We start from the raw sequence: 12,681 nt of genomic DNA on the forward strand, positions 1-12,681 counted from the left end.
CCAACCCCCTCATCATACCACACACACACACACACACACACACACACAAACACACACTCCTCTGGCTCCACCAAACCATCAGAAACTGATCAATCCGGATTGGTCTTTTTTTCCCCCTTCAACATCCGCCCACCTCAATTCTGATTTGACAAGCGTCCTGGGTCACGATACCGTCTCTCAGTCAGCCTATATAAGCAGCAGAAAGTTTCCCAAACATCCAGCAAAACATAAAGTCGCAACAGACGAGAGAAAAAGCTCAATTTTTCCTTTTTGCGTAAAAAGAAGAAGTTGCCCAGCCGGTTCCAGCCATGGAGATGTCGGTCAAGTTCGCCGTGGTGTGCGTCGGAGTGTCTCTGCTCGTGTCCTGGCAGCCAGTGGAAGCCTGGTACAAGCAGTCCACCGGACCCAGCTACTACTCGGTGGGCCGAGCCTCCGGGCTGCTGTCCGGGATCAGGAGGTCGCCTTACGTCCGGAGGTCCGAGTCCGAGGAGACGCTGATGGACAGCGGAGAGACGGCAGGTAACAACGTGATGCCAGAGACTAACAGGCAGATCTCCATCCTCAAAAGCATGGTGAGTACACAGTTTAGATATTATAAGATTAGATTTATTTTATACAGTATACATATTGTATTCTGCTCCTTAAAGGTCCCATATTATAAAAAAAGTGAGATTTTCATTTTTTTGTTTTTATAAAGCAGGTTTAAGTCCTATATAAATACTGTGAAAGTATCGAAACACTCAATCCACAGGGAGATACACACAGCCCGTATTCAGAAACTCTGCGTTTGAAACGAGCTGATTTCTGCCGATTCGTGATGTCACAAATGTACAATATTTAGAACCTTTACGCAGCTTTAAACGTAAATATTCTAAATGTGTCCCAGTTTATTCCTGGTTGCAGTGTATGTGAATGTCATCAGCTGACAGAAAGTACACATGGACCCAAGTTGTTGCCTAGCAACGCAATTCTGTTGCAATTCCGTCAAAATGCACTAAAACGGAGCGTTTCAGACAGAGGGTGAATACAGGCATATTCAGGAAGACAGTACGAGGAAAATAAAGTTTTTTTTTAACATTACAGCATGTAAACATGTTCTAGTAGAAACACAAAATACAATTATGGACCTGAAAATGAGCATGATATGGGACCTTTAAGTTAGATCTATATAATATGGCGCACTTTACGTGCTTGTAAGGTGAGTGATGATTAAGATTGGCGGACCGATATGAAGTAAGAAGTGATGTGCCACCTTTAGGTTATTCTGTGTTCAATTGTCCTAGGCTGGAGTTGAGACATTAAAGTGGATCCTGTTGCACAGACGAAGCTCTCCCCGTGCTCTTGCTTTACCCACAGCCCTACAGTAGTTTAATTAAGTAACAAGTAAGTTTATAGTTAACGCAACGAGAAGCCTGCCTTACAATACAACTTTATTGCTGTTTGAGTTTGTTTTTTTCACTGTGATGACAAAATGAAGAAGAGACACGCGTAAAAACTGCTTTCCTTTCAGCACCATAACAGCCAAATTTATAGAGATACTTTAATATTTTAAATATTTAAAGTAAACAAACGTTAGTTAGGGATTAGACAGTTACCATTGCTGTCATGAAGGATGGAAGTTGAACAACTCGTGCGTAAAGGCGCAAACCAGTCAGCGCTGCAGGTCGAAGCGCAGCCGACGGCATCAAGAGATGGAGACAAAACGGTCATTGACAAGTTAACCAAAGATATGTTCTGAATATTTAATTCATCGATAACTACGGACAACACCCGAATAATGGCAAATATCTGCCAGAAATCTCCTTTTAGGGTTTAGGCAACAAACCTTTTTTTAGGGTTTAGGCAACAAACCCTTTTTTGACAGAAAGCCCTGAAGGAAAAACTGTGCGAAATAGTCCCAAGTAGTGTTAGAGGTAAATGAAATGCAAGCCTATATAAGGTTATCTTGAGAAGACTCGGTCCCTATACAGAAATACGACACACAGCTCATTTTGAACTTTAAATTCTCTCATCACTTATATTCATCTTCCTGCAGGCCATCTGCGTGAAGGACATCTCTCCAGACCTGAAGAGCTGCGAGCTGCTGCGGGACGGGACGGGCACTTTCCAGTGCAAGGCGGACGTCTTCCTCACCCTGGACTCCCTGGACTGCCTGTCCGCGTGAGACCGGCGGAGTCAGTCCTCGTCCTCCACCGAGCCCCGGGACCGCTTCTCTGGAAACGAGAAAAAATGAAGGAAAGTGATGGATGAGTGTGTGAAGGAGGGGGTGATAGCAGCAGAGGAAAACCTGATCACTGTCGACGATGGACCGCTGCAGACTCTGAATGTTCTCTTATAGTTAAAAAAAAACAAACATTGTTCAGTTTTTGCTTTAGTTGTGTAAACAGGAGTATAAAAGAAACAAGTTCTTCTTTCCAGATGACTTCCCACCTTTAGTGTTTAACCCCTGACATGTACCCTCCGTTGCCAAAATGTATTAAATGTCCAGAAAGTTGACTGCAGAGCAGATTTCCTGGAAAGTACTTTTATTTATTTTATCTATTAAAATGAACAAACACTGGTAACCTGCTGTGTGCCTTCAATTTGTCTTCAAATATTCAACTAGTGGGGGGATGAAAAAGGTGGAAATGAGTGCCTTGATTTACTACCTTCATCAATTCACATGGTCTTCTTCAAAGAAAATGGGATATGAAAACAAGGTCGACGGCCTATCACATTTATTTAGTATTGCAGTTTCAGTACAGACCATAAAATCTGAGAACGTGGTCTATAAGGCTTTAAGAGTAGAGATACGGTATGAAATGATTCTGAAAGTGGAAAATACACACATGAAGCATTTAAATTACACGACAGCAAAACCACTTCATCATAAGGCACTTGGGGGTGTTTTTCTCTTTTCCCTCACCTTCAGTGTGCATATCAGAGCGTATCTGTCATTACCATATCTTGTTTATTACTGGAGTCACAGAGGAGCTGGTGTGATAACACAGTCAGTCGCTCAGGGGAGCCTTCAAAACAGTCGGACCCCTGCAGAGTTAATGCCACACAAATCACATATAGGAAGCATCATCCTGGTTGACAAATCAGGGTTTATGAGTGTGTGTGTCAGATAATGGAACAATAATCAGCGAAAGGAAGGAAATGAAACAAGTTGGAGGCTTCAGGGAGCTTTCTTTCCATACACTCGTCCCATTTAGGATATTAAATACCAGCATCATCGCTGACTGGTCAGAGTCAGGGGGAACGAGTGAAGGCACAGATTACGGTGAACGGAGTGTAAGAGGATGAGTAAACACAAACTGGGGTGCTTTTACGGCGATCACCGCCTCGTTAGGGAGGGTGTGACGCACAGGATGCACAGTGATGGATGAGCGGAAAACACATGATGGTATGCACGAGTGAACCCTGCACGGAGGAAGTAACGGACAAACAGTAAATCCTCACCCCCTCTGTGTCCTGCCCACACACACAGGAAGAGATGGGCAAATAAATGGCATGTGTACACATCAAGCCCTCAAACTTCACCTTTCATAGTCTGATTTTATAGTACAGTACAAAAATATAAATGCCCATTACTCAACACGAGGTTTCAAAAGTCAACATCTTAGGGCTCGACCCCAAAACAAAGGATCGGCCAAGTGGTCCTTCTCCTTTAATGTTTTTTCCAAGCTTCATGAAATCAAGCATCGTAGAGGATGAAATGCAACCGTGGCAAACAGCGTCAGAGCTCCCAGGCTGCACCTTCAGAGAGTAAACAGACTTTTGGAGCAGACGACCTTCGTGTCTTTTAAAATGTGACATCCCAAAAGATCAACAGCACCAGGTGACCTCCGCTGGCAGTTACAGGAGCGACACGGCCTCCAGGTTCTCTTTGATGATCATGTCCATCACCACCTGGAAGACGACCTGGATGTTGGATGTGTCGGTCGCCGTGGTGAAGTGGTGGTAGATGAGTTTGCTGGGGGTGTCATTGAGGGAGACGAAGGTGGCGGCGATGAAGCGGGCGGACGAATCCACGTCGCAGTCTGCACCTGGAGGAGAGATGATGGGGAGGAATCAGAGTTTACAATGAAACATCTGGCTCCTTTCCACGGAAAACTGAAAAAAGTGTTTCTATTAGACCTGTGAATCCCAGCCAGGGATGCTTATACACCAAAACTGTGAAGTAGCTCAGCTAACTTGAAATTTTTTTTTAATTATGATTTATATATTTGTGTTTAGGAGGAAAATAAACACCACAAATATGATTATACTTTTTTGTGAGGCTCATCTGTCGTACATTTACTGTCACAACAACCCATAAACTACCAGCTATGACAGGAACAGGACATGCGTCACACCAACCGTCAGCACCAAGTGATGCGACAGAGAGTTCATGAAAACTAGTTACTAAGCAGTGGTGGAAGAAGTATTCAGATTCTTTACTTAAGTAAAAGTATGCTAATAAAGTATTATCTGTGAAATGTATTTTAAGGAGCAGGTTGCAACATTTCGGGGATCTATTAGCAGAAATATAATATAATATTCATAACTATGTTTTCTTTAGTGTATGAATGAACCTTAAACTAAGAATCGTGTTTTCTTTAACTTAGAATGAGCCGTTGGTCCTCTTCACAGAGTCCGCCATGTTTCTACAGTAGTCCAGAACGGAAAAAAACAAACAGTGGCTCGAGCTAGTGCCTTTCATGTTCTTATTAGGGCTGTCAATCAATTAAAATAGTTAATCGCGATTAATCGCAAATTAATCACATTTTTATCCGTTAAAATTTACGTTAAACGGAAATTTGTCAAATATTTAATATACTTATCAACATGGGAGTGGGCAAATAGGTTTGCTTTATGCAAATGTATGTATATATTTATTATTGGAAATCCATTAACAACACAAAATGACAAATATTGTCCAGAAACCAGAAATGGCCTTTAGCTTTAAAACTGAGCCCGCAACAACCTAAAAATCGCAAGTTAAAGAAATAGTGGCGTTAAAACGAATTTGCGTTATCATCGCGTCAACTTTGATGGCCCAAGTTTTTACGTTACCTGAAGGCCACCGTACTTCTCCGACACGCTTGTGAAACTGCGGTAATGCGAGCCGCGGAGTGCAAAACTGTGGTACCGCCAGCCGCCGTTTGACCTCCATTGCTCCTAAAGTAGTGTTATTATGGTAAGGATGGACTCTGAGCGAGGTAAATGGCGTTACCACAGTTCCGCACTCGGCAGCTCACGTTACTGCAGTCTTGGAAACTACTGGAATCTACTACTTTAAATACGGTTAAATACTTTATTCCAGTGGTTCCCAACCTAGGGGTGGGGCCCCTCCAAAGGGTCCCAGAATAAATCTGAGGAGTCGTGAGAGGATTTAGTTTAAATCTTTCTGACATTTTCTGTAGTCTTCGTTTTTTGTGAAATATTGTAAAAATGTATTTAAATGAAACAACGTGAAAAGTTTAGAATAGAAATCCCTTTTTGTTGGAACTGCTAACAACTCATAGACCTCTGAAACGTGACAAGAGGCCCAAACTACACACAGTACTTGAGTAAATGTACTTTCCAACGTTGTTACTAAGCAAGCAGAGAAGTAAAAATAGACTAGTCATCATATCTGAGGTCAGCGTGAAATGGACGCTTGCTCTGCAGGCTGACTCCAATCCCAAGAGTTTTAGCATTTATATTGACATTTGCATGAGAGCAGAGAGGACACAGCCCCTGTTGAGCCCTCTGAGATGTGGGGAGCGAAATGCTGACCGGGGCGAATAAAAAAAAATAAAAAAATGACACAATCAGTGTGTGTGGGAGATGGAAAGCTTATGATCAGTCTGTCTTTGTGTTTAAAAGCCCTTATAGTGTGCACATTTTATTTTGTTGTTTATATATTTTAACTTAATAGCATTCCTAGAGGTTATAAATCATTACTTTTTGTTTTGTATGATTGAATTGTTTTTTCATTTTCCAAAACAGTGTAATATTCGTGATGCTTAGTGCAAATTGTTCCTTACGTGTAAGGAAAGACGGTCTGTTGTTTGGTGCAAACCTAACTTACAGACATATTGTCTCAACAGGAACAGGAAAGGTGAGCTTCAAGATGAATCTATCTGTTTTATTGTTCATCCTGTGATGATTTAAGGGCTATGTCTGTGGGTAAGATGTCCTTTTCTGATGAGTTCCTCTGGACGGATGATTATGTAGAACGTGACCTGTGTTTGAAGAAAGGAACCTTTTTTTGTGGCAGAAGAAAGAAGTGAATTGTTTGTAATGGACACTCCCTGGCCACTTTATTAGGTACACCTATACAAGTTCAACTGGTAACACTTTATAATAACCATCATTTATAAATGGTAAATTGATAGTTAATTAAACTTAGTTAATGGTTATTTATCTGTTAACAAATAATGAAATAATAATCAATAATGTTTACTAATTATTAGTAATGCTATAATTTGTTATTTTAACAATTTACTGTTGCACACATAACATTTTATATACTATATATATATATATACATACACGTATTTGTTAATGGTTAAGATACGTGTAAACCTTAAAGAAATTGTTTGTAAAACATCTATAAACATTAAATAGATAGATATTTTTAACACTTAGTTAATAGTTAATAATTGTTTTGTAAACATTGTTTGGATGTTATCATAAAGCTGCAACTGATGATTATAATTCATTGTTAAATGGTCAATAAATACTTTGTAAAGCATCTATAAAAATGATTTAGATAGATAGTTAATACTTTGTCAATGGTTAATAATTGGTATGTGTACTAATGTAATCAGAGTGTTATTGTCTCTTATTAGCTACGATACAATATAGAATTTATAAACTAATTACTTCATATTACACAAACTAATGATAAAATAATAATAATTATTTCATTGTTTAACAGTGAAATAACTATTAACATTTTTCAATTCAATCAATTTACCATTTATAAATAATGGTTAATATAAAGTGTTCTTCCTCCCTCATGTTTGTAAATGATGTGGGCAAAACATTAGGAACGCCTCTCAATATAATGAAGTCCAGCTCAACACCACTGCAAAGTACAACCTCAATAATAATCAATAATTAAATGAATACCTCTCCGACAGTGTCAATCAAAATTGAACATTATTATCTTTGTAATGGCAGAACTTAAGGCTGTGCTGTCGTATTGGATTGCATTCGATTTTACAAGTGTGCTTAATAAAGTCGCCACTGAGTGCAATTTCATATGTAAGAAGTAGGGCTGTCAAAGTTAACGTGATAATAACACAAATTAATTTTAACGCCATAAATTTCTTTAATGCATTAACGCAACTTGATTTTTAGGTTGTAGTGGGCTCAGTTTTAAAGCTAGAGTGAAGATATATGAAACTAGAAAATAACTAAATAACACTCCAAACTTGCACCAAATTTTGGCGAGGAAAAACTGGCATGGTCATTTTCAAAGGTGTCCTTTGACCTCTGACCTCAAGATATGTGAATGAAAATGGGTTCTATGGGTACCCACGAGTCTCCCCTTTACAGACATGCCCACTTTATGATAATCACATGCAGTTTGGGGCAAGTCATAGTCAAGTCAGCACACTGACACACTGACAGCTGTTGTTGCCTGTTGGGCTGCAGTTTGCCATGTTATGATTTGAGCATATTTCTTATGCTAAATGCAGTACCTGTGAGGGTTTCTGGACAATATGTGTCATTGTTTTGTGTTATTAATTGATTTCCAATAATAAATATATACATACATCTGCATAAAGCAGCATATTTACCCACCCTCATGTGATAAGAGTATTAAATACTTGACAAATCTCCCTTTAAGGTACATTTTGAACAGATTAAAAATGTGTGATTAATTTCAATGAATCGTGATTAACTATGGGCAATCATGCGATTAATCGTGATTAAACATTTTAATCGATTGACAGCCCTAGTAAGAAGTTGTATTCATGTCTGACAATTGTACCACCTTTGCAGTTGTATATTTGGTGTCTTCTACGTCCATGTGGGAACTCAGTCCTACCTTTAAACTGTGGCAGGTACAACCGCAGATGTCGCCCAGAGTGTAAAATCTTGTCTTGAAATAGGTCTATCTTGTTCATGAATAAAATCTGCAATAAAAAACACACACACAAAAATAATCAGCTCAGAGCACGAGATGTTCATCACAAGTCAAAGGCTTCGTCTCCAGTGGGAAAGGAAAATCAATCTGGAAGATATTGAGAAAAAGAAAATGTTAATTTGATTTGGTGCCTCCCGTCTTTGGATGCTGCAATAACTAACTGAGCGATGAAGCCAATAAATCAGCTTTTACAGTCACATTTATTGTCACTTCACAGATGTTAACCTAAAATGTGAAAATCAATAGCCGTGTTGGGGTGATGATGGACGATCAATAACCTCCTTCTACTCAGCAGTGTGCAATCAATCACTCATGTCCTCACAGCTACTACTTTCACAAATCTCTGGGATTCTGCTGTTTTGTTTTTCTGCCTCTGAACTCAACTTGTGCTCAGCTGCCACCACATTTGGCTTTGTAGTCAACCAATTAAAACTACGACCAAGTTTAGTCTTTTCCGGCCCGTTTGATCACAAAAACAACCACACACGCACACACACAAAAAAGATAATAACGAGGGAAGGATGAGCCGATTCTCAATGAACAGGATGCGGAGCAACACCTGGGTGTGTAATTATCACTGACCAGCCACAGTGAAGTGATAATTGAGGTGGAGGTTACAAATTTACCTCCCACGTTAAAAAGGTATCATTAAACACTTTTGTTTAATGAGCCTGTTAGCCATGTTAACGTGCAGGCCCACACACAACCCTACTCATAAATATGTCACATTTAATTGCCCATTTGGCTCCAATGAAGCCTTAAATAAAAGAGCTTTATGGTGACTAAAATTACTAAAACAGATACTTTGGTGTAACACTGCAACTTTCTTGTTAAGAGCTTTGAGATTTTCTGTCTGTGTCGAAACACCAAACCTAAATTACTCTTCCTCACGATCTCAATATATCAAAATTGAAACCTGTGCCTCGGTCAGATATCAGAGTTTTCTTTCTATTCAGGCACTTCAGAAGTGTTAAAAAATAGTGTTCACGCTGACAGGCTTCTGGAAAAAGTTGCAGTAAAGGCTGCAGAGTTAACATGCAGTGACTTGTATTTTAAGTGGGCTTTAAATGCGAGTTAAGTGGAATAAATTGAACAAGCTCGTTACACGCTTGTTTTAATGTGATCATTTACCGGAAACGAGAATGGAAAAACACAGAGAGGGGAAAATGTCGCCTCGCCAAAGCCCACCCTAATTACAACTCGCTGTCTAATTACGAGTGACAGAGGGCTGAGAAACAAAGGGCTGGGGCTGGGCCCTGTGTGTGTGTGTGTGTGTGTGTGTGTGTGTGTGTGTGTGTGTGTGTGTGTGTGTGGAAACAGCATTTATCAAACGCATTAGCGTTATTCTTGTCTCATGGTGTCATAGAGAACAAATGGGGAGCAACAAAGAGAGTTTGCTTGTGTCACCTCCACTCATCCATGTTGCCCGTCCACCAAACTGAACTGTCAAACTGAACTGTGGTTCCCACCCTCTTCAGCTGGACCCTTTTTGTCTTGTGACTTTTAAATATAGCTATAGCTGCATGCCAGTCCACATGTCAGGATGAGTGCCGGATAACTCAACAAACAGCAGAAGTTTCCAGTAGTTCCAAAAAGTCTGTATTTCCCAGGATAGATTCAAAGATGAAATACATGGATCAAAAAGTCTTTAAGATTGTTTTTCTATGCCATCAATTATGTTGTAACCCCCCAAAATTATTTTGTGACCACCTAGAGCAGTGGCTTCCAACATGAGAATGATGCTGTGTTCACATTACGAGCGACACGGCAACAGGTTTGACAAAATATCAGCCAGGTGAGACACCAGTGAAAGTAAGAAATGATCATAACAAAGACTCCCATGAAACAGCACATCTATGAATAAATGATCCTTTATAGTGTCACCTATTGTGACTTAGGAAACCATTTTCCTGCAAATTACCAGGATGCAACTCTCTAAATATTGAAGCTTCTTTTAGATCACATTTGTTTTACTGCATCTTTCCTCCTGAGGTGGAGGAAGTGGGTGACTGATGAATTCCTCACCATGGATGTGCTGCGGAAGAAGACGTTGTTGCAGATGGAGGAGAAGAGCTTCATGCTCTCCTGAAGACGATTCTGCAGACAGACGACAATAAACACCATCAGATAGCTGCAGAGGAGCAGACACTTAGTCATTTTTAAAACGTGGTCTATGAGGACAGAACGTAATCTGATTGGGTGAGACTAAACAAGTGGCCCCTAGTTGCTTTTTCTGGAGAGCATGAACATTTGTTAGGGGGTGACTGAGTGCAGCCTGTACCACAGAGGGGTCCTCCACCAGGGTCATGTCGTAACCGCTGAGCGACACCACGAACAGCACCGCCCGGACATCCTCGAAACAACCAATCCACTTCCTCCGCTCAGTTCTCTGGCCTCCAACGTCGTACATCCTACACACAGAGAGATGGAGAGAACAAGAAAGTTTGACCAAGTGCCCACAGAAAGAAGAAATGTGGACAAGTAAGGAACTGAGCTGAAAAGGGGTGAGTCAAAGAGAGAAAAATTAACAAAAAATAGAAAAAGAAATAGAAAGCATCTTAAACAACATAAAGACAAGCAGGACTTTTTTTGCTGCTTGAAAGAAGCTGTAGTCACAACATTGAAACACTGTTTTATCACGTGATAAAGTTGATACAGCGAACGTGTTAGCAAATAGTTGACTATTCAGCGGACGTGGGCCACCATTAGCATTCATTTTGAGCTGTGTATCTGGCAACCTGTTGAATGTAAGTCCAATATTCACTGTCTTTTAGCTACTGTCTATTTAGCTAGTACATGCATGGTCACCAGCTAGTCGCTAACAGTGTCTGTCTGTTGTATTTTTTGGGCGGGGCTGAAATGGTAAATGGTAAATGGACTTGGACTTATATAGCGCTTTTCTAGTCACCGACCACTCAAAGCGCTTTACACTACATGTCAGTATTCACCCATTCACACACACATTCACACCCTGATGGCAGAGGCTAAGGTGCCAACTTTGCCCATCAGGATCTAATCTAAATACTCATTCACACAACGGTGGCTATGCCTTCGGGAGCAATTTGGGGTTAAGTGTCTTGCTCAAGGACACATCGACATGTGATCTGGAGCAGCCAGGGATCAAACCACCGACCTTCCGATTGGTGGACGACCTGCTCTACCCTCTGAGCCACAGCCGCCCAAATCACGGCTCGATGACGCAGTGGAGCCGTCCTTAGCACGACCCCACCCGTCTTCAGAAACCTGGCTTTTGAAAGGCAAAAGAGAAGCCCAGGAAAATGACAATCCCCCGGGTTGACTGCGTGGACCCCACCCGTTTACCTCTCAACGGTTTCACGCCCTCTTGAACTCTCTCTTCAAAGTTCTTTTCAACTTTCCCTTAAGGTACTTGTCGACTATCGGTCTCGTGCCGGTATTTAGCCTTAGATGGAGTTTACCACCCGCTCTGGGATGCATTCCCAAACAATCCGACTCCGAGAAGACCGGACCTCGGCACGACGGGGGCCGTTACCAGTCTCACACCGTCCACGGGCTGAGCCTCGATCAGAAGGACTCAGGCCTCCGAGCAACACCGGACAAACGGTCTTCCATACACCACATTTCCCCCAGTTTTTGAACAACATGTTCTAGTAGAAACCCAATATTCAAATATGCACCTGAAAATAAGAATAATAGATCCTATCTAATGCTCTGGATATTGTATAGAGAACCTTTAATTTGGTAATTGGCCAGGCCACTGTATGTGACAAGAAATCTACATACACAGTTTGTATAAACAAAAGATGTAAATTATGCAAATTAAACGGGCCGCACAACAAATTCACCCGTGGTCCGCCCGCACAGGGGTTTTAACTTGTTTCACTGTTTAGAGCTCCACTCAGGAGGTCTGTGTTGGTTTCCTCTACAGTGAGCAGTGAATTGAGATTCGGACACTTATCAATCATCGTCATTTTTGTGTCAAATGATTGTAATTTTCACATTTATCAAATGCGACACATTGCATTGGGGGATTATTCATAGAAAGTAGTGTACATGCATTGGGCAACATTTTTAGAGCATTAAATATAGCGTATATCAGAATGTGGACACTAAATACAGCGCACTACATAGTAAATAGGGAGAGACTTTGGACACAGCCTTGTTTTCTTACACCTTTATTATTTGTGTTAGTGGAGTTTGATACAATTTCCAGCATTTCTCTGCCCAACATCGACCGGTCCAGAGGTCTAATCAGCATAATAACTGAAAACACCTGTGTGGGTGTGCGGCGCCTCCAACAGGTCAACCTGTTCCGGTCTCAATAAACATCTTGAAATGTCATCGCAGAAAAAAAGACAGGTGTAATTAATAAAAATAATGACGGCTGCATCCTGTTCAGGTGTGCAACATTCAGGGCTGTGTATTGTGCACGCAGGCTCACTGATGTGACTCACTGGGACACTTGAATAGAACATAGCCACCGTTAATGTCATTAATTACACCTGTGCTTTTCCTGCTGTGACGAGTCAAAATGTCGGCTGTGAAACGGGGCTTAATGTCGTAAACACTGCCGACAGGTGGGAGACAGACAT

At 40.9% G+C, this 12,681-nt stretch overlaps 2 protein-coding genes across 2 annotated transcripts in view; one reads left to right on the plus strand and one right to left on the minus strand.

The window, feature by feature from the left end:
• The first annotated feature begins 190 nt into the window (after positions 1-190).
• npb (neuropeptide B) lies at positions 191-2,312 on the plus strand. Its single transcript, XM_074628940.1, has 2 exons — positions 191-572; positions 2,036-2,312. Exons 1-2 carry the CDS (start codon positions 309-311, stop codon positions 2,162-2,164), a joined length of 393 nt encoding a protein of 130 aa, XP_074485041.1. The 5' UTR covers positions 191-308; the 3' UTR covers positions 2,165-2,312.
• Positions 2,313-2,696: 384 nt separating this feature from the next.
• The window catches only part of gnav1 (guanine nucleotide binding protein (G protein) alpha v1), a 32,619-nt gene continuing 22,634 nt past the window's right edge, over positions 2,697-12,681 (minus strand). Inside the window, exons 6-9 of the mRNA XM_074628937.1 lie at positions 10,392-10,521; positions 10,136-10,207; positions 8,012-8,099; positions 2,697-4,031 (exon numbers count right to left, since the gene is read on the minus strand). Coding sequence (XP_074485038.1) covers positions 3,841-4,031; positions 8,012-8,099; positions 10,136-10,207; positions 10,392-10,521 — 481 coding nt within the window. The 3' untranslated portion in view covers positions 2,697-3,840. The remainder of the gene's footprint in view (positions 4,032-8,011; positions 8,100-10,135; positions 10,208-10,391; positions 10,522-12,681) is intronic.

Source organism: Sebastes fasciatus, chromosome 3, assembly GCF_043250625.1.
Source record: "Sebastes fasciatus isolate fSebFas1 chromosome 3, fSebFas1.pri, whole genome shotgun sequence".
Classification (NCBI taxonomy): Eukaryota; Metazoa; Chordata; class Actinopteri; order Perciformes; family Sebastidae; genus Sebastes; species Sebastes fasciatus.

Bases quoted from the DNA above. Each gene is read 5' to 3' on its own strand.
- npb (XM_074628940.1), top strand. From the start codon at position 309: ATGGAGATGTCGGTCAAGTTCGCCGTGGTGTGCGTCGGAGTGTCTCTG. The intron at 573-2,035 runs GTGAGTACACAG...ATCTTCCTGCAG, and splicing joins TCTCCATCCTCAAAAGCATG to GCCATCTGCGTGAAGGACAT.